Source organism: Acartia tonsa, chromosome 10 (genome assembly GCF_053477335.1).
Source record: "Acartia tonsa isolate MP-2025a chromosome 10, ASM5347733v1, whole genome shotgun sequence".
Taxonomy (NCBI): domain Eukaryota; kingdom Metazoa; phylum Arthropoda; class Copepoda; order Calanoida; family Acartiidae; genus Acartia; species Acartia tonsa.
Window position 1 is genome coordinate 48,089,971 of NC_137269.1, and position 24,653 is coordinate 48,114,623.

The 24,653-nt window shown below is 42.6% G+C and overlaps 4 protein-coding genes across 5 annotated transcripts in view; 1 reads left to right on the forward strand and 3 right to left on the reverse strand.

The window, feature by feature from the left end:
- Positions 1 to 24,653, reverse strand: part of LOC145330225 (ankyrin repeat domain-containing protein 13C) — a 526,153-nt gene that overhangs the window by 75,216 nt on the left and 426,284 nt on the right. The window lies entirely within an intron of this gene.
- The window catches only part of MED1 (Mediator complex subunit 1), a 509,044-nt gene that overhangs the window by 58,106 nt on the left and 426,285 nt on the right, over positions 1 to 24,653 (reverse strand). The gene's annotated exons all lie outside the window — the stretch shown is intronic.
- LOC145330215 (uncharacterized) lies at positions 1,128 to 13,707 on the forward strand. 2 transcript variants are annotated; one of them, XM_080174823.1, is made up of 5 exons: positions 1,128 to 1,326; positions 4,038 to 4,091; positions 4,562 to 4,727; positions 12,372 to 12,547; positions 12,944 to 13,707. In XM_080174823.1, the coding sequence occupies exons 1-5, from the start codon at positions 1,295 to 1,297 to the stop codon at positions 13,572 to 13,574; spliced, it is 1,059 nt and encodes a 352-aa protein (XP_080030949.1). In that variant the 5' UTR covers positions 1,128 to 1,294; the 3' UTR covers positions 13,575 to 13,707. The 2 variants fall into 2 exon arrangements, with proteins under 2 accessions (XP_080030949.1, XP_080030950.1); XM_080174824.1 differs by having other exon boundaries at positions 1,131 to 1,290.
- Positions 16,062 to 24,653, reverse strand: part of LOC145330846 (uncharacterized) — a 31,882-nt gene continuing 23,290 nt past the window's right edge. Inside the window, exons 11-14 of the mRNA XM_080175509.1 lie at positions 23,146 to 24,611; positions 22,576 to 22,659; positions 17,315 to 17,392; positions 16,062 to 16,527 (exon numbers count right to left, since the gene is read on the reverse strand). Coding sequence (XP_080031635.1) covers positions 16,473 to 16,527; positions 17,315 to 17,392; positions 22,576 to 22,659; positions 23,146 to 24,611 — 1,683 coding nt within the window. The 3' untranslated portion in view covers positions 16,062 to 16,472. The remainder of the gene's footprint in view (positions 16,528 to 17,314; positions 17,393 to 22,575; positions 22,660 to 23,145; positions 24,612 to 24,653) is intronic.

Genomic DNA, 24,653 nt, shown 5'->3' on the forward strand with positions numbered 1-24,653 from the left:
GATTGATAACTGGTTTCCACTTTTATGACGACTATCATTAACGAAAGCTTTTTAATTCAACCTTAAACCGAAGCCTTGTGTGATGCTAGGGTGTTTGGAGTTCTTAGGGAACCACACTTATTACATAAATTTATCCTGAGAATGTTCAGGTTTTAAGCTATAACAGACTTATACATTTGGATATGTCAATATCTTAAAGTTACTTATAATCTATGGAATTGCACGGTTTTTTTGAGCCCATATTATATTCAACCTATATTCGCCCTTTAAGACGTATTATTTACCCTGTCAATACTCCTGACGCCTTTCTACGCAAATTATTTTTATGCTTTTTAAAAAATTAAATAAACTAGTATATAATCTAAAATAATAAACATTTAAATTATCTTTTAAGGTGCGTGCCAATGTAATAGTCAATCAAACTTAAGCAAAATAGTCAAAAAAAGTCTTGTAAAGGGCTAAAATAAACGATTTTGTCGGCAATCTCATTTATTATATGTTCAATTGAAACAGAAAATTGCAAAATCTACTTAAGGATTTTTTTGAATTTTTAAATTTGGCATAGATATTCTAAAAGTATGTAATGGCACCTTTGATATAAGCTCATATCATATCAAACCTATATTCGCCCTTTAAAGTGAAGAAGATTGTTACATAATTTAAAAGCAAAGTCTTTTATGTTCATGAGAAGATAGGATAATCTCCACATGCGCATAAACCTTGCTTCTCTATTTGTATCTATTTCATTACTGACCCACATATTTCTAGTTTTAACTGGTTGACAATTTGTTAACATAGATTTGGATATATCTAAGAAGTATCTAAAATCTTTTGCTCTCCAATTGGGCTTTGAAATAAATATTAATAATTGAAATAAATAATAATAATACGCAAAAGTTTTTTTAAAAACTTTCAACGATCTTTTTATGCTTTTTAATTTGGTGATGGTTTGTATTTATGTTCATTTCAATAAAGAAGATTGAGATTTAGGAATGTTGTTTTAAAAATGTGGCATTACAACTTTCCCCTACACGGTAACTGATTTCTCCTCATCAGTTTGATTTCAACCAAGTTATATACAAGATATTTTTGTTCACTTTCCCTTACTTCTTTAACCCTTAACGGTCGGAGGGAGGGGGGGGGGGGCGATGACGCCCTCCCCTCCAGTTTTTTCTACCTCATTTTCTGTGCGTGAAAGATATAGATAGAGCCCAAACTGCGTGACTTTGTAAGTATGGGTATGACACATAACTAAGAATTGGAACTTTTTGAATATCTTCATCCTGGCAGGTACATGATGCCAGCAAACCTGGCAGGGTCATCCAGGTAAAGAGCAAAAATATTTTTTGATTTAAACAAAGCATTTTATCTTTCCAAAATACTAAGATATTCTCTAGTAGTACATGCTCATATGAAATACAGGTGTTTAAGTCAATTTCAGGTTCCAGGTATGATCCTCCAGGTCTCCAGAAATCTTTTAAAGCTTCCTGTGACTGCAATTTTTTTGGGGGAAATTGCGGCATTTTACCCCCCCCCCCCACCCAAATACAAATTACCCCCCCTTAAAAAAAATTTACCCCCCCCCCCAAATAAAAAAGCTTTGACGCCCCTGCTTCTAGCTTCAAAAATAAGAAAATTACAGCCGTTTGAAATTTTTAGGCAAAAAAGGACAAAGGTTGTTAAATAAAAGGGTGAAGGAAGCGAAAATTGACTTTGACTCATTTAAAGTCGGAAATTCATTATAAAACAGGGGATTTGCGTTGAAGGACCCCCCCCCCCTCTACCGATAAGGATGCGGCAAGGGTCCCGACTGTTAAGGGTTAAAGAAAATCCTGATCAAACAGTGCCCGCTTTATTCTAAAGAATAATTAAACAATGTTTTGTTTTTAAAAGTTTGCTTTTTATAATTTGTTATACTTCATTTAGACCAGGGACAAGGGAAGGTCTGTCTGAACAACAAGTCTATTAAAATCATGCAACCTAATCACGAAACCTTTATTAGTGTGTAATATTATTGATGATTCAACCATTATTAAAAAGGGCTTGTAGTAGATTATGTAAGGGTATAAATTCGCTAATCTAAATTCACTAAACCTCATCAAAATTGTGTAGATTATTAACAGGGATCGGCAGCCGCGCATAAGCCTCAGTGATATCGTCATTTTATCACTATAGTATTAATATTAATATGTATAAATCTGCTCTTTAGCAGACAATCCTTTTTCTGAAATTTCTTTTTCTGCTCACAAGCAGGTTTAAAAGTGAGGCTAAGGCGCGGCTGCCAAACCCTGATTATTAATATTATTAGCAGACCAATTAAAAAAAATAACACAGTAGGGAGATTAAAAAAACATTTTTAAATACTTCCTAAAAATAAAATCTTTAAATATTTTTCTTACCCATAAAATTTTAACTGTTTAAAGACGAAAAACAAAATATTTTGACGAATTTTTACTTTGGCTTATTTTCAAACACTTCCTAATTAACCCTTTAGAGCAAGTTAAAGTAAAAGTTTCAAATTGATTCAATAACTAAAAAACATCTTACTTTAAAGCTCAAAACTAAAATTCTTTGCTCACTACTTATTAAAACAAGGATGACAACATCCATAAAAGCAAAGCTCTGAATTGGAAGGAAAATCGAACATTAACACTTATAGAGTGACAGAACTGAATAAACTGAACATATGTCTATAATTATACAAAATTGTAATTAAATTTATTGCAAAACTGATTAAATACATGTTACTGTTTAAGGACATACTAACGTTTTTAAGACTAGTTATAGAGAAGCTTCGCTTATAACACCATACCTTGTTGTAATAGCTTGTTATAAATGGACGTACAGACTTTCTAGTAATGATTATAGAGTTGCTGTGCTTTCCAATTTGCACCTAACTGCTATAGGAATTAGCATGTAAAGTTTGAAATTGAAAGGACAATACTAACCTTTTTAGATTAACAAAAAATGCTAACTGTAACAGATGGACGTACGGACGGACTTATGGACTGACCCTAATTATAGAAAAGCTTCGCTTTTAAAAATAAATGACCTTGAAACATAAAGAACTAAATTCTATTTGACAATCAACTTAATTTAGAATAAGCATAAAAAAAACATATATTGGTGCCTTACAACAAAGTTGCCTATCAAGCACTGATCCCCCTCCTTATTTGAATTATATCTTTTGGTTTCCTTAATGCTATACCAAAAGGACTCCCTCCCCTTTGGTCGTTTACAATTTGTTTTGAATTAATGGTCGGGAAAGGGGGGATTCTGTGCTTTACAAGGCACTATGGGGGAAATTACCCATATTTTAAATTCTGTAAAAAGTTTGTAAATGTTAATATTCGGAGAAGATTAGTTGTTTTTTGTATTGCAGTACATAGTAAATCATGATTTCAGGGAAGCTCCTAATTTACATTACCCATTTCGCCACTTCCCTCCAACTTGTTTCACAATTAGAGGCAAGAAGTTGTCAAGAAATACCAAAATAAACCACAACATATATTATAAAATTTAAGATTTGGAAAAGAATAGTTATGTAGTTCAGAATTTTATTGATAGGTGTCGTAAAAACTTTTTTATGTAAAATTTTTAGATGAGATAAATATCTAAACAATCTTAAATATTTTCAAAATATTACAGCTATCCACTCTTTGGGATTTTCAATAAATTTTATTCACTATTAAACATATAATTTACGAGTAGTCTATGATTTAGATAAAATATATAAAATATGTAAAAAGAATTGTTCAGCTTGTTAATCTCAAAACTGAACATGGAACTAATCTCTGACTATCATTTTTGCATGGCTTGTTGTAAAGTGAGCAAAACTAATAAAATAATGCTTGAGTTTCTTGTCAAATTCTGCCAAAAGTTGCATAATCTCATCATCCAGTTTTAACTGGAAATCTATGAAATCAGCGCTAAAACATTGTTTGCCAGAATAGCCTTCCCTTGTCCCTGATTTAGACTTATATGTCCATACTCCTTTCATTATTTCGAATAATAATCAAACAGTATACGTATTTCAGAAAAATCTTTTCTTGGATCCTAAATCATCAAACAAAAATGAAAATTTTCTACTTGTAAGTTTTTTATTTTTACATTTTTTGTAGAGCAGCTACTCTCTAATTGTAGTATGTATTTTTGTCCCCTAATCTAAGAAATTTTTCAGTGTATGAATCAAGCAAACTTTTGGGGTGCAACCATCTGGTTCATTTTTTTCTGGGAGGGGGGGGGGGGGGGCAGTTTTGTTTTTAAGGGAGATATAACCCACACCTGAAAAAATCTGAGAAGTTAGAACTCTCTCTTTCTTCATCATATTCCATCTAGAAACTCACAGGTATAGGCTCTACATGAGCTAAAAATATTTTTTTTTTTCAAAAATAAAACTCTTTAGGGTAGGGGGGATTCCGTGGTCAAGAAATAGGTTTGATTGAAAGCAGCAAAATAAAAATAATATAAATACAAGCTAAAAAAAGTAGACATCGTGAAAAAAGATCATGTTTATTGTTTACCTATTTAAATTCAGCATTATTAACTCCTTTTTTTTTAGTTTGATTCTTGTGTTGATAAACTGTGTTACAGGATTTCCTCAAGAGCCTATCAAGCTATGGTTTGGCAATGGTTATGACGGTGTCAAAGGAGCAAATGGTGCTCAAGAGCCTAACAAGCGTTGGTTTGGCAATGGTTATGACGGTGTCAAAGGAGCAAATGGTGCTGTAAGTTTTAAAGATATACCATTTTTAAAAGCGAAGCTTTTCTATTTAAAAGGTTGGTCTGTCTGTACTTCCGTCGGTTGGTTCGGCCTTACGTCCGTGTGTTGCTCTGTCTGTACGTTCGTCGGTCGGTCCGTTTTAGCAGGCTTTTGGCTATATTTATATTTTATAAATTTCCCCATATCTTTGACTTCTATGGTCTGATTTTTAAAAATTTTGTAGTTAATGATATCAAAATTAAATTTCCCGTCGTTTTTTTTTTTACATATTTCCAACTATCTTTGTTTTTTTTGGTCTGATTTTCAAACTTTTTTGAGATGACAGTATAATGATAAATTTTCCCATTGTTCTAAGCATCCGTTATGTAATTTACTTTGACTGTTGGTTATGTTAGTCATCATACAAAATAAAATCAGGTTTTTTGTTAATTTTCTCCAAATTTTGACGAAGACCAAACTGCATTACTTTTGCATCACTTTTGACGTCATATTCTCTAACCCTTTTTTAGGGGTTTTCTTTTCCACTTCTCCTCTCATCTTCCTCATTTTATGACGTCACAGGAATCAAAAGTGACACAAAAGTAATGCAGTTTGGTCTTTGTCCAAATTTTTAACAAATACTCTTAATTTACTTGTGTGGTAATACGACACCCATACGGACAGGCCGTTTACAGAGTTGCTTCGCTGTGACTTATGATAACAAACCCCCCGCACTAATCCTATTATATCACTATCCATCTCATGACCGCTGTTAACCCCGCACCCAGCGGTCAAACTAGCCTGCCTAAATGTGGGGAGGGGACTTGAACATGCAACTATCACGAGTCCCTCATGCGCTTATATAATCGGGAGGCACTGCCTCCCCTTTTACCACCGTTGCCCCCACAGCCTGTCTACCGTCGGGCGCTAAGCCCTAGCGCCCCACACCCCCTTCAAACCTAACCATTGTTATATTTTGTTGTATATATATAGTAAACATAACTTGTAAATATTATTCAGTTTAAATATATAATTTCTGTATGATTGAATCCTGCTTGTTTGTTTGGTAGAATACTTAAAGGCTAGGGCTCGTTGAATCCGAACTCGTTACCCCGTGGGCCGAGAACGCTCGGCTTACCAGAACTTGGTGTCAGCGTGTTTCAATCGAGCCTTACAGAAACTAGCCTATTCTACCTCTGATTGGACCCTTTGGCAAGTAAGGGGACAATCAGCCGCCAACTGACCCGTGAGACGGCCTTTTTAGGTCGAATTTCCATCATTTTGAACGCAATATGTGGGCCTCTGGCCTACAGCAAGCAGATTTAGCCTGCTAAAAGCGCCAGTTAAGACGCTTTTTCCGTGTCGTGTAGGAGTAGCGCTAGGTGCGCAGCCACGGCAATCGGATAATTTAGCTCAGACGGCTACAGAACTGAGTCTAAATTGGCAAGTGTAGCTGGGACAAGCCCCAGGACACCCAGGCCAAACCTACGAGACAGACAGCTGTGTGCTGGTCTCCCTAAGAAGGCAATGTGTGGCTGCGAAGCTTCAGCACACAAGTAAGCCCTACCACTGCGACGGATAGCAGATTTTGAGCCACAGGCACGGCAGGACGGGACATTCCCTGCCGCTGCCTCCCAGGATTCGAACCCGAGGCGCTGCAGGACGGGCCATTCCCTGCCGCCATTTGTCGGGATTCGAACCAGCGGCGCTGTAGGACGGGTCATTCCCTACCGCCGTCACCCCTCTGAACCTTGCAGGACGGACATTCCCTGCTGCCAGTGCTTCCAGAATCACACCTAGAGCTCCTAGTGATAACAACACATCAGTGTGTATAAATGTCAACCAAGTGATAAAAATAAATATAAAATTGTTGACCAAGTGATAATTAATAAGCTCTAGTGATTCGAAGCTACAGTCTAAGCCACCATGGTAAGCGATACCACCATAGCTGCGGTGCGGCCACCACCAAAGTTTCTGCCAACCCCAGCCGAACGAGAGGCCCCCTTGTCTCAAGGGCAGGACCTCCACTTCCCCTGCCATGTCAGGGTGAGGTTTCCTACTCCTGACCCTGCCCAGCATGTACAGGTTGATGCCATGATTGATTCTGGCAACCGTGTACCAGGGTCTGCTGTAATTTCTGAGCATCTCATGCACGCGATGGGCGTGCAACGCATGTTGATTCCGGACAACACCCAGATCCTGACTGCTAATGAGGAAGGCCAGCCCCTCCAGGTAATCGGAAAATTAAAAGAGTTATATATGGCAGTTTCACACACTCTTATACTCCATCTATACCACGTGACTGTGGTCCGGAATCTCTCACACCCTCTGAACCTAGGAGGGTATTTTCTCAAGGAGTTCGGAACTAGGCTCTGTTTCGACATGCAACCACCTTGCTTGTGGGTGCGTGGGGAGTTTATCCCACTCCGTGGCGTCCCCATTGACCGGGAGACAGCCGAGAGAGAGCTAAGCTATGAGGGGCCTCTGCCAGGCCCCCTGCCTGAGCAGCCGCGTGTGGTTGAGAAAGGCACACACTGGGTGGACGCTGAGCTCAACGCACACAAGGGAGCTAACCTGCTAGCCATGGGGTTGCCCCCAGTGCCCAAGGTGCCAAGGGAGAGCCTGCCAACAACGTTTCCTGAGATTGCCAGCCCTCCAGAACCAATCTTCTCCGCCGACATTTTTATCAACGGCCAGCCGTGTCCACCTGGCCCCCTCTACCTGGGACCTCCAGCCAGTCCACCAGCCAAGCCCGAGTCCAGACCCGTCAAGTCGCGGTCTGATGTACCCGGAGCCACACTCAACTCTCAGGCCCCAGCCTCTCCCGGCGCCGTGCCCGTCAAGTCGCGGCCGGACGCCCACGGAGCCAAAGCTGGACCCAGCACTTTTGCCTCTCCCAGCGCCGAGCCCGTCAAATCGTGGCCGGACGCCCCCGGAGCCACGCTTGGCTCCGACACGTCAGCCCCTCCAGAAGCCGAGCCCGTCAAGTCGCGGCCGGTGGGTCCCGGAGCCAAGGCTGACCCCGCACCAGCCACGTATAGGCTAAGCGCTGTCACTCCAACTGACGGTCAACCACCCCAGCTCCGCACAGCCAAGCGGGTGGTCCTGCCTGGCCGCGGGGTTATGGCGGTCCCTGTTGAGCTAGTAGGCCATCGCACCAAGGATGCCATTCAACTAGCTGCCCCAGAACAGAGGTTTGGGGAGGACCTTGTTATTCCAGAGGGCCTGTATGCCCACAGGCCTGGCTCTGCCACTGTGTTTAGAGTACTGGTGGTCAATGAGGGGGAGGTGCCCCTCTTGCTGGATGCTGGCCTCCCAGTGGCAGGGGAGCTGGTCAAACCTGACATTTTGGAGGTCTCTGATATGCCTCCCCCACGTCTCCACTCGTTCCAAGAACCTGCTGAGCCTATAGACATGCAGGAGTTGTGGGAGGCCCTGGAGATGGAAGACAATGAGTTCCTACGCAAGGACCCCTTGCTCAAGAAGGAGGTCTGGACTACGTTGTCAGAGTACAGGGACGTCTTCTCCAATTCTACCCCCGGCTGCACAGATGTGGTTGAGTTGCAGCTGCGCCTCAAGCCAGGGACCCAGCCGATCCGCCAGAGATTTAGGGATCTGAACCCGCGGCAAGAGGCTGAACTGGAGAAACAACTGGACACCTGGCTACAGGAAGGAGTTATAGAGCCGTCGGACTCCGCCTGGAGCAGCCCCCTGGTGCCCATCAAGAAGAAGGACGGGAGCACCCGCTGGGCCGTCGACTACAGAGCCCTCAACAAGTGTCTGGAGCTGGACAGCTACCCCCTGCCTAGGATCCAGCAGTTGGTGGAACGAGCGGGCGGGCACCGTGTCTACAGTGCTTTAGACGCGGTGGCCGCATACTACACCATCCGTGTGTCTGAGGATAGCCGGCCCTGCACCGCCTTCACCACCCCCAGGGGCCTGTATCAATGGAAAAGGATGCCCTTTGGCCTGGCGACGGCACCGTCTGTCTATTCCAGGTTTATTGCAGGGGTCCTAAATCCCCTAGGCACAGCCAACCTCCAGTCATACCTTGACGACGTCCTGACCTTCCATCAGGATACCTGGGCCCACCTGGCCTGGCTCCGAGAGGTCTTGGAAGCCCACCGTAGGGGAGGGATCCGCCTCAAGCCAGCCAAGACCAAGTTGTTCCGATCCAAGGTGGATTATCTGGGACACACCCTCAGCCGTGAGGGGATAGCCATGCAGGAGGACTATATTGACCGCATCTTGGACTGGCCAGCCCCTAGCACCCCCAAGGATTTGCTGGCGTTGCTGGGCTTCTTTGGATACTACCGCCTGTTCATCCCAGAGTATGCAGACCTCACCTACGAGATGAATCGGCAGAAGACGGCCAAGGCCCTAACCTGGACGCCTGAGATGGAAGCCCAGCTGCTGCAACTCAAGGACAAGTTCCGCCAGGCCCCCATCCGAGCGCCGCCCAGGTTTGATTTACCAGCAGTGTTCCAGCTCACCACAGATTTCAGCAGCCGCGCCATCTCTGCCATACTGAGTCAATGCCAGGAGGGCAAGGAGAGGCTGATTGCCGCAGTGGGGCGCAAGACAACCGACCCTGAGACGCGCTACCCGTCCTGGAAGGGAGAGATGGCCGCCATTATCTATGGGATCCGAAAATTCCACGGCATCTTGTCCTACCGCAGCTTCCAGATCAACACTGATTCCTCTGCCCTGCTACAGATGAAATCACTGAACACATCCACAGGGATGGTGGCCCGCTGGCAGGAGGAGCTAGCGGCCTTAGACTTTACCGTCTGCCACAGGCCTGGCACCCAGAATACCAACGCCGACGCCCTCAGCCGCCGGGAAGATGCCAACATGCCAACGGCTAGCGCCGAAGAATTAGCAGAGCAGGCTGAGTATATCCACAACCTTGGCCAGCTAGGGGAGGCCGCAGCTAGCCGGCCTCCTGCCGCCCGACTGGATTCAGCTAGAGTATTGGAAGCCCAGACACAGGACCCCCTCCTGCTCCGTGTCCGCCAATGGGTGGCTGATGGCAAGGCCCCAACCAAGGCTGAGCTGCGTGGCAAGGAACGAGACGAGCAGCAGTACGCCAGCCGCTTCCCAGCCCTGGGGCTTGACGAGCACGGCTGCCTCACCACCACTGACCAGACTCTGACAGGAGAGAGGACAAGATACCTGCTGCCTTCGGCCCTCCAGCAGGACGCGTTCTTTCTAGCCCATGGGACCCCCATGGCTGGGCACTTTGGGATGGACGCAACTATCGCCCGCGTTGCCATGCACTTCTGGTGGCCCAACCTGGCCCGTGACGTCCGCCTGATGGTACAAACCTGCCCTGAGTGTGTCCAGAAAGTTACCAAGGAGAGGCTGAAGCAGGGGATCCACGTGCCCTCCTGCCAGGGGTATCCACAGCAAGTCCTATTCATCGACCTGGTGGGGCCACTGCCAGAGACCCTGGCTGGGAACCGCTACATCCTCACCTGCCAAGATGGATTCAGCCGGTTTGTCAGCCTCTACGCCATCCCCAACAAGCGCACCCTCACGGTGGCTGAAGCCCTGTTGCACCGCCACCTGGCCACGTTCGGATGCCCCCTGAAGATCCATTCCGACAATGGAATGGAATTTACCGGCCAGGTATTCCAGGAACTGGCCTCCCGGCTCGAGATTGGCCTGACACATCCACCACCCTACAACCCGCAGTCCAACCGAGTGGAGAGGTTTCATAGGACGCTCAACACAGGCATGCGCCTGTTCCTAGACAGAGACGATAACAACTGGGAGCCACACCTGCCTGCCATCGCCTTTGCCTACAACACCAAGGCCTGCAGATCCACTGGTGTGACCCCGTTCCTGGCCTTCTTTGGGAGAGAGGCCAAACTTCCGGTGGACATGGTGCTACGGCTGCCAGAGACCGAATATGCTTCAGTTCCAGCCAACGTCCAAGCTCTGTTGCAGCGCTACTATGCAGTTTATGATGCCATCCAGCAGAAGGAGGAGGGAGCCATCAGGAGGAGCGCGGCAGCTTACGAAGGCACGGCCAAGTATGAGGTTGGAGACTTGGTCTGGTACCTGGCCCCCCGCCTGGTGCCAGGGAAGGCAGCCAAGATTACCAAGAGATGGACTGGCCCCTGGAAAGTAGTGAGGAAAGCTACAGAAGTCCATTATGTCATTAAACCTGCCTCTCCAGTAGCCAGGATCTCAGAAGTTACCGCGCATGTAGGCCGACTGCGCAAATACACTGGAGATGTGACTGCCCACCAGATCCCAGAAGACATCCAAGTTGACGTGGACGGCGACGAGGATGCCACCGAGCTGCCAGTTGGAGCGGCGGCGCCCGCAGCTAGCAACCCAGGAGAGTTCCCAGTGCACCAGCCAGCCGCAGCCGCCCCACAGCCTAGCGGCCAAGATCGTGACCCAGTGGAGGAAAACCTGCAGGAGCAGCCCAACGAACCACCGCCGCTGCCGCCCGCTCCAGAGCCACTCAGAGATGCCATCTGGAACCCCGACGCAGACATGGAGAACCTGCCAGCCAGCAGCGAGCCTGTAGGAGAAGAGCCAGCCACTGCGATGGAAGAGGCCGCCCCAGAAGAAGAAGAAGAAGCCATGTGCCCCCTGCTGATGACAGCCATCCCCATCCGGGTAGGAGCTAGGAGGCCAAGTAACCTGAATCAAGCAGGCGCCCCCATGGAATTCTATGCGCCCTTTGCCATCACCATTCCACCCTTAGGAACCATCAGAGTCTGCCTAGGCCTCCGTGTCCAGCTACCAGCCGCGACAGAACTGATCCTGCAGACGAGGCAAAATTTCCAGCGGCGAGGCCTGGCCGTTGCCAACCCACGCCTAGAAGCCAACCAGGAGCTGACAATGCTGATCACCAACCACAGTCAGACCGAGCAACGAGTGTCCCAGGGAGCCTGTGTAGCCCGAGCTGTCCTCCATCGAGCTGTGCCCCAAGAACTGCCTGTCCGGCGCATGAGCCGGCTGTCGTATCCCCAGGTTCAAGGCCTGGTGGCTCAGGAGCCACGCAACCCTTGAAGGGGAGGTTGTGGTAATACGACACCCATACGGACAGGCCGTTTACAGAGTTGCTTCGCTGTGACTTATGATAACAAACCCCCCGCACTAATCCTATTATATCACTATCCATCTCATGACCGCTGTTAACCCCGCACCCAGCGGTCAAACTAGCCTGCCTAAATGTGGGGAGGGGACTTGAACATGCAACTATCACGAGTCCCTCATGCGCTTATATAATCGGGAGGCACTGCCTCCCCTTTTACCACCGTTGCCCCCACAGCCTGTCTACCGTCGGGCGCTAAGCCCTAGCGCCCCACACCCCCTTCAAACCTAACCATTGTTATATTTTGTTGTATATATATAGTAAACATAACTTGTAAATATTATTCAGTTTAAATATATAATTTCTGTATGATTGAATCCTGCTTGTTTGTTTGGTAGAATACTTAAAGGCTAGGGCTCGTTGAATCCGAACTCGTTACCCCGTGGGCCGAGAACGCTCGGCTTACCAGACTTGTACGTATTCCCATCCACTATTCTTTTGTGCTTCGCTACTTATGGATGTTGTTGTCCTTGTTATTTATATAAACGCCTTTAGGTTTAAAATATCTAAGAATTTATTGAACATATTTTGATTTTATTTGTTTGTTTTCAGGCTGGAAGTAGCACAACCACAGTTATGAGTAACTTGGAGACTATTACAAATTTTTACACAACCTCCTATACCTATTTCAAAACAATTACAGTTGATGGTACAGCCTCTGTTCAGACCAGCACTGATATTTACTCACAAATCAATACTGAAGCCATTCCCATTGGTGTTGTGACACCAGTCACTGAAATTCTTCCTACATCATCAGCTACCAACTCTCTGATTGACACAAGACAAACTGAAGAATCTATTGATGCTATTGAGGTAACAACTGTTCAAACAGAGACTACCAAAAATGATGGAGAAGAGGATACAGATTCTATCACCACCGAGACTCCTGGCTTGACTGAGGAGGTCACTGAAGTATCTACCACAGCTACCACTGAATCTTCCGAACAGGAACTTGATGCTGAAAGCATTATTGTTGCACCCAGGACAGTGTATACAACTTACACCTACCTAACAACATTGTTTAAAGGTACCACAACCACAGTTATGAGTAACTTGGAGACTATTACAAATATTGCTACTGATGGAATCATCCAACCAACACTAATTGAAGCGAGTGGTAAATTCTATACTACCTTCACTTACTGGACAACAAGCGTTGATGGATCAGAAACTATTACTACAAGTATTGAAGAAACCCTCACTAATATTCTGGCAGGATCTGCTGCTTACACATCTGTCATTGAAGCAGCTCTTCCAGGTTTATCTGGCGAAGAAATCAATGCTACACCTCCCACCAACTCTTTTATTGAGCAGACAGCGTTTACCTTCCCTACTACCAGTATCACTGAAGATCTTGATGGCTCTGAAGAGATTTCAACTGTTGTTCCTGTACTTCAGTCCAGTGAGGGCGAGAAGTCTGTGTTTGATACTCTTGCAACCAGCACTCAGTTTTCACTAACCTCTCAGCTCCGAGGTTCTAGCATTCCCATTTCAACATCTGCATTTGGAGCAGCTTCAGAGAGCATCAATCCATCATCTGTTCTACAGAGGGGATCCAAGACATTCAGCAGTGAGCTAGTTGAGTCTACAACCTCCCCAACTGTTTTTATCAGGCCTATTGAATTAAATAAACCAAATCCATTCAAGGCCAGGCTAAAGGAGTTACAGCAGGATAGATTGAGGCAGTTGCAGGAGGCTAACAAAATCAACAATGACAAACAGATATCCTATTACTTCAGAAGCATTTCTGCATAATTGATCAACAGTTTGAATCATTTAAATCTATATATATTTGCTAATAAAGTATTCGTATTTAATCCTAAATATAATAACCTATTTAATCAAAACTGCTATTTAATCTTAGCTTAAATAAATACTTAAAAAGATATATTTTATATTTGAATTAGGTACCCGAAGCTACTCTATCATTTAATTCGTGACTGTTGGTTTTCATTTCACAAGTACCTATGTAACTACTATTACTGAAGAAGAGTCAACTGTCCTTCCCATCACTCTGAGAGGCAAGGCCATAACAACCACAATTATTGAAAGTTCTACTAAAGTAGTAACAGCCACTGAGTACAGTACTGAAACTCAAGTTCATACACCTGTTGTAGCAACCACTATCCCTAATATATTGGCTCCCATTCTGCAGACACAAGCTCCTATTGTACCTGGATTAAACCAGCAATTCTTGGCTCTTGAGGCAATCCCTTGCTCAAACAACAGCAAGAACAGCAAGCTTTACAACAACAACAAGTTTTAGCCCTCCAACAACAAGAAGCACTGCTGGCAAAGAAGCTGCAAGAGCAGCAGCAGGCACAGCAAAATGCCAGAGAACAGGAGGCCCTAAATGAACAGTTGTTGGCCAAAATCAATCTTGATGACTTTACAGAAGAAGACCTTGCTAACCTTGACATAGATGCTGTTTTAGAAGCTGTATCAGGTCAAGATCTTGGTGTCATCTTTCCCAAAAAGAATCTCTTTGACAATATCCAGCCAACAGCTGTGGCAGCCCCAGCCGCCGGCCCCTCCACCTCACTTCTTACCATTTTCAAGTCTGGCGACAGACCTGGAGAATTGTTTGGAACGTGAATAACAATTGTCGTTATTATAGAAATTGTACAACAACTTAAAAACATAGATAAAAGATGTAAATTTAATAATTTCTAGAATATATTTTGATATTTTCATACAGTTTCTTTTATTACCTTGTAAAATATACATATATATAACTAGGTGCTTCGCCCCTAGCCTCTAGGAGCTTTGCCCCAAGAGGTAAATTAAAAAAAATTGTCCCTGCCTAAATTTTTACATGCACCCCTCCCACAAGTAAAAAATTTGGGGTGGGGGGGGATTTTTTTTATGATTTTTGCGGGGGTTGGGGGTGTCTCACGCCCCAAGCAAATAGCCTAAAACCACCAGAGGACCAGTAGGTATATTCCCGAATCCCTGAAGAGTAGAATCCAATCGGTTCAGTAGTTACCGAGAACTTAAGGGACAGACAGACGGACGTACGGACAGACATCATTCTACTTTGTATTATAGATAAAAAAAAATTATAAATTAGATTAGCCCCTCCTGCACCAATCTATAATAATAATCTGTAATCCGTCTAATATAATCATTTAGAGTTAAACAACATGGCTTTCAGCCCAACCGCAAAACTACAACAGTTAAGGGGGATTGTAAACCCTATAATGAACCCGCAGATATGGCTCAGTGGTTTAACGTCCGCTTATCTGTTGGGGAGGTGTCGGGTTCGAGTCCCCAGACCGCATCAATACTAAAGATGTAAAAATTAGTACCTACTGCTGCTCTTTCAGGCGTTAGAGATTTGGAGTAAGAGTAGGGGGGAAGCCTTAGCCCTAAATTAGGTATGCACGGGTGGTCCTTGGCATGGTACACTAGTGATCGAAAAACTTTGCTCAGTCATAGGTTGACTGAAAAGTCCTTGTGGACTAGCAAAATGTAGTAGCTAGCTAGTGTGTTAGTGGCGTTTGTTAGTTCATCTACTGGGAGTCATCCTTGAATACTAGGTTGACTGAAAAGTCCCTAGGATTTGATGTGACTTCATTGTGTCGTTGTCAAAACAGCGCCACGTCCTGTGCCTTGGTTGCATTAAAAAGTCGCAATAATATCGTGACAAAAATCACGAAACCCTAACTCACCATCCATAAGGTTGAAGTGTAAATTACCCACAAGCCCTAATTAAAGTGTCAAGGGAAATGATGGGAAGGATGCAAACTCGAATCCGCGTCATACCAAAGACGTTAAAAATGGTACCTACCTGCTCTGTTCGGCACAGGACATCAAAGAGTTTGAGTAGGGGGAATGCCTTGGCCCCAAACAGGCGCAACTCACTACCATGCACAGTTAGGATCTCCAGACAAAGATCGTGCAATCAAAGGGTTGGTTGTCTGTAATGTACTGTACCACGGGTATGAGGTGAAGGACCAAGAGTCTGGCCTTGAGTTGACAAGTTGACTGTGTAGTCTAGGTGCAACTCACCCACACGACATTAACATTAACAAACCCTATAATGAGGGTGTATCTACCCCCCTTAATTTTGCCAGAGGGTCTTACCCTTCTGGGAGCCTCTGACTGAAAGCATTTAATAATGAACAATGAACCAGACGCTTTTATCTGTTTATGTTTTTAGAAAAAAAAGAATACTATTTGCTTATTTCGGAAGATTTTGGAGGTCGTCATACTTTGATTTTTACTTGATAACATGAAATCTTTTTACATATTAAATTTATTTCATAATAAACAAATATTTTTGATAACTTACAAAAAGTATAAAATTTACATATAAATAAATACAATAAAATAATACTGATAATGCCTAATATTTAGATAAATGCCTTATACTGGCAAGCATAGGAAGAAAGAATTAAAATATATAAATAGAAAAAATACATATTTTTTTACATATGGCACTGGCAAAAAAATGAGATTTTTACATAAATTTAGAAAAATAAAAATAATACACAGTTTAAATTATTATCTATGAATACTTTAAATAGTGTTAAAATTTACACAGGATTTTATTTTGAAATTTCTGCCTTTGATTGAGTAATATAATCCTTGTTTCATCAATTAATTTTACAATAAATATACATATTCAATTCTAATGGTTTAAGGAAGTTTTTACCAATAGCCTACAGATGCATATCCTGTATTCCAATCTGGTACTGTATCAGCTCTGTAAATAAAACAATATTGAAATTATTCATTTAAGAATAGTTATTTATCGCATCGTATTATAAACAGCTTTCCGCGGAAACAAAAATGTACAATTATAAGATAAAAACAATTATTTGATTGTTTATTTTTATATTATATACGTAAAAAATGGATGTAATACGATGCTATATATAAAACTAGCAGTTTCGCCCCTAGACTCTAGGCCGCTTTTCCAAAAAAAATAATTTTTAAAAATTAGGTGTTATTTTTTGTTTTTTTGGGGGGCTGTGGGTGTTGAACCCCCCTAAAAAATAGTCTAAAACCACCACAGGACCAGTAGGTATATTCCCTGAAGAGTAGAATCTAATCGGTTCAGTGGTTACCGAGATCTTAAGGAACAGACAGAAGGACTGACAGACATCAAGCTACTTTGTATTATAGATTCCAGTGTGGCCGAGAACCGATTATAATCCACCGGATACTAATCGGTTACGTTACAATACTAGAAAAAAGTTGAAATTATTCCATTGCATTGAGAAAAAATATATTAAAATTTTCAATTTTCTTCTAAGCTTTCATCTAAACAGAACACACCCTTACATTTAATAACCCTTTTATGGAGCTTTACACTTAAATGGTTTCTACATCTGCGGGGCTTAACCTAACCTAGTCTATGATATATCTTTACCTGTTCTGCATGCTAATTGGTCGCATTGTAACAACAAACTTGAGGAAATCTGGCATATTTACTGGCTCTGCGGGGCTCTACTTCACCTAACCTAACCTAACCTCATGTATATCTGTACCTGTTCTGCATGCTGATTGGTCGCATTGTCACAACAAACTTGAGGAAATCTGGCATATTTACTGGCTCCGGTACAATCCTTAAAAATAAAAGGTTTTTTAAGCAAATAAACCGAACTACCACCCCACTGGTATAGTTACCAGTGGCTTCTTCTTCTTCTTCTTTTAGCCCAACTCTCAACCATGATCATCATCTGCTGCCAGATTTAGGAATCTGGCGGCTGCCGGAGGGTTTTTCCATAGGTCTCGGACTGTGAGGCTAGTAGGGTTGTTGGGGCAGTTGAACAGGTGTTCAGTTGTATGTGAACTGTTGCAGTTAGGGCATTTGTCTACGACCGTGCCAGTTTTATCTATACGGGCCTTGAAACTGTTAAGATAAACACTGTAACCTGATCTAAGTTGTGCAAGGGTGGATCTAGTAGTTCGTGGGAGGGCCTTTTCAGTTTTGTTGATTTCAGGTGGGCGGGTTCTAAGGACCTTATTTGGTTCGTTGTTCCTGATTACTCTTTTCACTGTATTAGTGTGAATTTTCTTCAGGTTAGTCTTGTAGTCATTTTCAGAGAGATTAGGATATGATAAATCCTTAATTTCAGCTCCGAATTTAGACTGTAAGGTCTCGTTCATCTGGCGTACTGGCGCTGGCGCATTCAGGTCAATCCTGTTAGGGTGGCCCTGTTTTTGTGTGGCCAATAAGAACTGTCTGCTTAGCATCTCACAATGTGGTCTCACTTGCATGACTTTTGTTTCAGTGTGAAGATGGTCTGGATCAGTCATGATATGACAACCTGTGGCGGATCTTAATGCTGTATTTTGGGCTATTTGTAGTTCTTTCCGAGATGTGTCGCTGAGGGCGGGCGTCCAGATGGGGCAGCAATAATTGAGTAAAGATTGGCCAGTGGCTTTGTAGGTATTCACTATGGTCTCTTTATCCTTTCCCCAGGTGGTTCCAGTGAGCGCCTTGAGGATGTTATTCCTGGACTGGATGTTGGTTTTCAGATTTTTAGTGTGCTCTCTGAAGGATAACATTCCATCAAAAGTGATACCTAGAAACTTTGGCTTCTTTACTGTGGGGACCTGCTCGCCAGAGATCTCGACGCCTAGCTCTTCACTGACTTCATTGGAGAAGGTGGTAAAGAGGGTGGCGGAGGATTTGGAGGGCGAGATAAACAGGTTCCTGCTCTTGAACCAAGTATCCAGTGTATTCAGATAGGAATTAATTTCTGACACTACTGGTTTGATCTTTGGTCCCGAGTTTAAAATGTTACTATCATCTGCATATGAAACAAGTACAATGTTACCTGGTGGAGCTGACATGGAAGACATGTACAGGTTGAACAGGACAGGCGACAGGACTCCACCTTGCTTTACACCCTGTTTTACCTTTCTGTATTTACATACAGAGTTTCTGAAGACTACGTAGGTTTGTCGTCCTCGTAGGTAGGCACAAAGGAACCTCTTTATGTAGCAGTTCAGATCCAGTTGTTGGATGTCATCAAGGAGGATCTGGTGGTCGACCGTGTCGAAGGCACGGGACAGGTCTATGGCTACAGAGACGGTTCTGTGGGATGGTTTCTTCCTGTTTAGGCCTGTGTGCACGTGGTTGATGATGGCTTGGAGTGCTGTGCAGGTGGATGTTGATGCTGTGTTGATGGGGGGCAAGTTTGACGGCATCGTTGATGGAGGGGAGTAGGAGTGCTTCAAGGATCTTAATTGCAGGAGAGAGGAGAGAAACAGGTCTGTAGCTAGGGCCAAGGTTGGAGGGTTTGCCAGGTTTCAGGAGGGGAATGATCTTAGCTGTTTTCCATATGCTAGGTATGATGGTGAGTTCCATGCACTTGTTGAAGATCATGGTAAGGTAGTTGATGGCGATGGGTCCGAGATTCTTCAACATAATGGGTGAGATGTTGTCAGGTCCCAGTGCTTTGGAACTTTTTGCTTTCTTGATTGCTGCTTGCGTCTGTGCAGGGGTGAAGGTAATTTTCTGATGTTTGGTCTTCTTCTTCATGTTACGTAAAATCCTGCGCAGAGGCTGTTGGGGTTTCTTGTGTGGGTCAGGAGTATATTGCCTGTTAAACTGGTCTGCAATGTGTCTGGCATGATTATATGTTTTGTTGTTGAATTCAATGCCTTGATTGTTTGGTTGTTGGGGCTGATTCCCGAGGCTCTTTATTGTATTCCAGAGCTTCTTGGAACCAGGATCACATGTGCCAAGATGCTCCTGCCATTTCTTCTTCTTGTGTTCATTAATAAGTTTATTGATGTTTTTGTTCAGGTCGGGGAGTCTGGCATCTGCAGGGTTATTCTTCTTAACCTCATCACGCTGGTCGATGAGTTTGGCTGCTTCAGTAGGAAGAGCATTATAGGTGGTAGGTATGCGTCCAGCTGGGATGTATCTTTTGGAAGCTTTTTGCAAGGTGGTCCGAAAAAATTTTTCAGCTTCGTGAACATTTTTAACTTTTTTGGCCTTGGAAAATTCCTTTTCTGTAAAAGATTGGAATTTAGGCCAATCCGCTTTTGAGAAATTGATGAATGTCTGCGGTTTGGAGTTGAACTTTTTCAGGGTGGCAGAGATACTGATGGTGATGGGCAAGTGGTCAGAGTTTAGTTTGTTCTCGACTTTCCAGTTTGTTGTTGGTAACAGGTTTATTGAGGCAATACTTACATCTGGAGCAGTGGCTGAATTATTAGCAACTCTGGTTGGCATGTCTAGGTTTATGATGGCACAGTCTTGATTTGAAACGACATCTGCCAGGGCTTCACCCCTAGCATCGTTGGTGGCGCCAGAGTGCCATAATGTGTGGTGTGCGTTCACATCCCCTAAAACGTAATAGTTATCGCCGAGGCCGGTGGTAAGATCGTTTAAGGGGGGCACGTAGTTTGGTGTGGTGCAGCTGCTCACTGGTGGAAGGTACACATTTCTGATGTTGAGAGGAGATTGTTCGCCAGGTATGCTGATGGTTAATGTCTCCAGGTGAGGGTCTTGTTCAAGAGTAGCAGGTGTTTTGAGAAGTGTAAAGCTTACATCCTTGTGAACCAAGAAGCCAAGCCCTCCACCTTTATTTACACCTCTATCTTGTCTTACAAATGTGTAGTTGGGTGTTGAAGGTTGTTTAGATTTTGATGTAAGTTTTGTTTCCTGTACTGCAGCTATGAGGGTTTTACTTTTCTCCATATGGTGGAGAAGTTCTGCTAAACTTGATTGTATTCCGTTTAGATTCCACTGCAGAATTTTCAGGTTGTATCCTCTGTTGGGGAGGAGATTGGGGGTAGTGGGGGGTGGGGGGGGGATTTGGGGGGGGGATTACGCTGGGGGCGGGGGTTACGTGGGGGGCGGGGGTTTCGAGGGGGGGGGTGAAGGTTTTGAAATTTTTGATTTTGAAAATTTTGGGGGGGTGATTGAAGGGGGGGGTTTGGGTGGGGATTTGATGCAGCATGGTCCAGTCCAGGTTTTGAGTTTTTGCCGTTCTTTAGATGATTTTAATCCGGAGCATTTGACATGGAGCCATTTAAAGCAACTTGAGCATTGTATTGCTGTTGGTGATAGTGGTTTGACGCACAGTGAACAATACCAGGATACTATGTTGGGCACGTCTACGCCGTGTATCCACCTCCATCAGCAGCAGCAGCAACACCACCAGCAGCAGCCGCAGCAGCAACAACACCAGCAGCACATGGAGCCAAGAACCAACGCACACAATCTCCCACACTTTCAACGGAGATCATCATCAACACCCGGAGGTTTTTCAATAACTCCGACAAAGAGGCTAACCCCTCTGCTAGAATGGGTTACCAGTGGCCTCTCTTATAGCCTCCATATGGAATCTCAGGGTTAGCCGTCACTTAAACCACAAAAAAAACATTATGAATAATATCGTCTTTCTTTCTTTTCAACTTGGTAAATTCCCTTAAAAAGAGAACCTGATCGGTTCAGCGGTTACCGATAATTTAATCTTCAGACAGACATTGTATTACTTTGCATATAGACTAGCAGGTTTACTCCATGCATCTAGGGGGCTTTGTATTCAAAGGAGACATAAAAATAGCCTAAAACCATACCATGGATTAAAATCTAAAAGAGCCTTAAATCATCTCGTAAGCTATTTGAAGATTCTCTATAAAAAAAACTCACTTATTTTAGTAGTTTTATTTTAAGCTTCAGACAAAAAACTTAGTACTTTATATAATGAATATACCTCCCCAAAAGTAGTTAAAACCTTTACTGTAAAGGAGACCCATATCGGTTCAGTGGTTAGCGAGAACCTTTGCTACAAACAAAAAAGGATAGAGTAGCTACGACTAACAATAATAGGAAACCTTCCTCTTAAGGAAAATTAAATTTTAAATGTTACTTCAGTACCATTTAGATAATGATATCAGAAATAAGGGAAAAGCAATTTTTTCAGAGATATTCTAAGAATTTTCATACAATACAAATTACCAATGATATTGGCCTATCATTGGTCATTTGTATTGTATTTTTTATTAGGCACTATAAGCTGCTTCGTATTACAGAAAAACCCATCAGCCGCAGCCATAAAATTAATTCTAAAAAAGCTTGAGCTAATATTTCTATCACATTGCCCTATTCCTGTGTCCATGGTAAAAGCATCCATTAAAATTTGATGTTTGAAAACATGTTTGTTATTTCAACCATCTTTCATTTCTAAAATTTAATTTCTTAGCAAACAGAAAAGTTTTATTCCTCGTGGATCTAAAGGGATAAGACAATGATCTACATTGAAATTACACAAAACTACCCCTTTGTTTGAACATTCATCCAATTAAAATCATAAAGTCCTCAAAGATGTTGAGAGAACGAATACGAAAACTTTGGGTACTTATGAAATAAGCAGCCCAATGTCCCCTCCTTCCTTCCAGCATTCCCTGTCCAAAATCTCAATATCCTTCAAACAATAAACAAAATATCGGATATATTATTGTAATGGATAATATATATTATTATATAGATCTTACACTAGATTTTCAAGTCTTCTACGAAATTGAAACTTTCACAGAGCTAAAATAACAATCCCCCCTTGATCCAATCCCCTTATCTACTTCTGGATTTAAGAACAGACCAATAAACGAGTTCCGTGTTAGCAGGCAAAATTGACAACAATTTTTCCCCTGTTATAATAACCACGTATTTTCTACATCCATTATTTTTGTTCAAACCAATCAAATAATTGGGTGAACTAGGTTCAGTTAAAAACAGACAGGCAAAACTTGTAGAGCGGTTATTTTCAAAATATAAATTATATACCTTGTATCTTCTTGATATGAATAAACAGTATTTGGTCTGGAGATTTTGTAAGTTGTAGTTTTGGGCTTTTCTTTGACATCATACCTGGAATTTAAATGTGTTATAATCTGTTGTTGTTGCAACGCTACTATATACTTTAACCATATTGATTGTATTAATGTCGTATGTAAATCACCTTTATTTATAACCTTTAAACCCTCTAGTATGTAAAAAAATAATAAATTCCGAAAAGATTGTTTGTGTGGGACTAAATTTAAACATCCAGCTGAATAACAAAGTTGTAATATGACAATTTTCTTGAGGCTTACACGAGGCTGACACGCATCTGCCGAGCCCTTGAAGAACATTTATATTTTTTCTCCTATACTTTCTTTTTTTCTGCTTAAAGTTGTATATGTATGTATAAGATTTATCATTTGTAGTTTTACAATTTTTAAATGGACATTCCAAACTGAACCATTTTTAGGAATGGACGGGGGGGGGGGGGGTAAGAGGAGAGAGATTGGTTCAAAGACCAAATAACATCCTACTACTTCTGTATGTATATTTTTTGTAATAAACTTAACTTACCTATCTTGATAATTGAATCCGTTGTATGAATACCCGGCAGGACTCAGCACTTTATGTTCCTCCAAGGTGATTGCTGGAATAATTCTGCCCACCTGGGAGTTGAAAACTTGACCAGTTGCAAATGGAAAAGTCTCCTTGATGATGACTGGTTTCTGTACAAAGACAGGTCCTTTGGGTGGTTGGGTGATCTTGCGATTAAAGGCAGATCTGTCAGAAATTTCTTTTTCTTTATCATTTTGATCCTCATTGGCTTCAGTGGTGGTAACTACATTTTTAGAAAGATATTCTATTAGTGGGGCAAGATTTTCAGTGGTTGATCTTGAGATATAAAATTCAGTTGACGTTGAAGGAGCAGTACTTGCTTCAACTGCTGTTCTTGACATTTCAGATTTCATTCCCATGGTCATCACTGAGTCTTCATCAACTTTTTCAGATGTTGGCTCTTCATTTGAATTTTCGTGATTGTCATTTTCAATAATTATAAAATTTTCAGGTAACTTCAATCCTTCATTGTCTTCTCTATCTTCAATGATCTCAATTGTTTCCTCTATAGTAACATCTTTAATTTTATAATCTGTATCTATATTGGTGCTAGTTGTGGTAGTTGACTTGGTAGTTGCTGTAGTAGTTGTGGTAGTTGTTGTAGTAGTTGTGGTTGTTGTAGTGGTAGTAGTTGTTGTATAAGTCTCTTTAATTTCATCATATGATATCCTTTCAATTTTAGGGATCAGTCTTCTGGTGGATTCAATTTCATCAACAAAATATATTATCTTCTCTGTTGTTGTTTCGGGCTTTGAGGTTATTGTGACTGTTGTAGTTTTTTGATCATCCAGGTTTTCTGTTGTTGTTGTTGAAACTTTTTCTAGAGATTCTAAATTTCTAGAAAGTACATACAACTCTCCATTTACCTTTTCTTCTGCCTCTAACATATCATCTGCTACATTTTCAGAGTCAATTGTTTCTGGTTTCAAGGAAGTAGATTCATTCATGCTTTCAACTGAAGGAACAGGAACAGTGCGACTTAGTGACGTAACTCTAAAGTCTTCTTGGTTTTCAACTGTTTCATCCATTGAGGTTGTTTTGACCTCTACTTGGTCATCTGAAACAGTACGGCTTAGCATGGGCACTCTGAACTCTTCTTGTTCTTCCAAGTCATTATTGTTTTCATCTGTTACTTTACTGTCAAATTCTTCAGGTACAGTGCGTCCAACTGATGGTATTCTAAAATCATGATTATCTGCTGATTCATCTACAACAGTACGACCAGCAGCAGGAATTCTAAAGTCCTCATGGTCATCATTAGTAGTTCTGCTCTCTAGTGATGGAACCTTAAAGTCATTATGTCCCTCCTCCTCAGTTCTTGCTTGTTTGGCTGGTGCAGGCCTACCACTGGGGAATCTGTTGCTGTGTTTCTTGGCAACATTGTGGTCAGGTAGGTCTACCTCCTCCTCAACTATCCCAAGATACTGAAAAATAGATAATTAATAGCAATGCAATGAACAAGGGCA

What these genes read in the sequence shown, in the direction of transcription:
- LOC145330215 (XM_080174823.1), top strand. Translation starts at nt 1,295, where the DNA reads ATGATGCCAGCAAACCTGGCAGGGTCATCCAG. An exon ending in AAAATGAAAATTTTCTACTT is followed by an intron (nt 4,092 to 4,561) that starts GTAAGTTTTTTA and finishes CTTTTTTTTTAG; the next exon opens with TTTGATTCTTGTGTTGATAA. An exon ending in CCCATTGGTGTTGTGACACC is followed by an intron (nt 12,548 to 12,943) that starts AGTCACTGAAAT and finishes GAGTGGTAAATT; the next exon opens with CTATACTACCTTCACTTACT.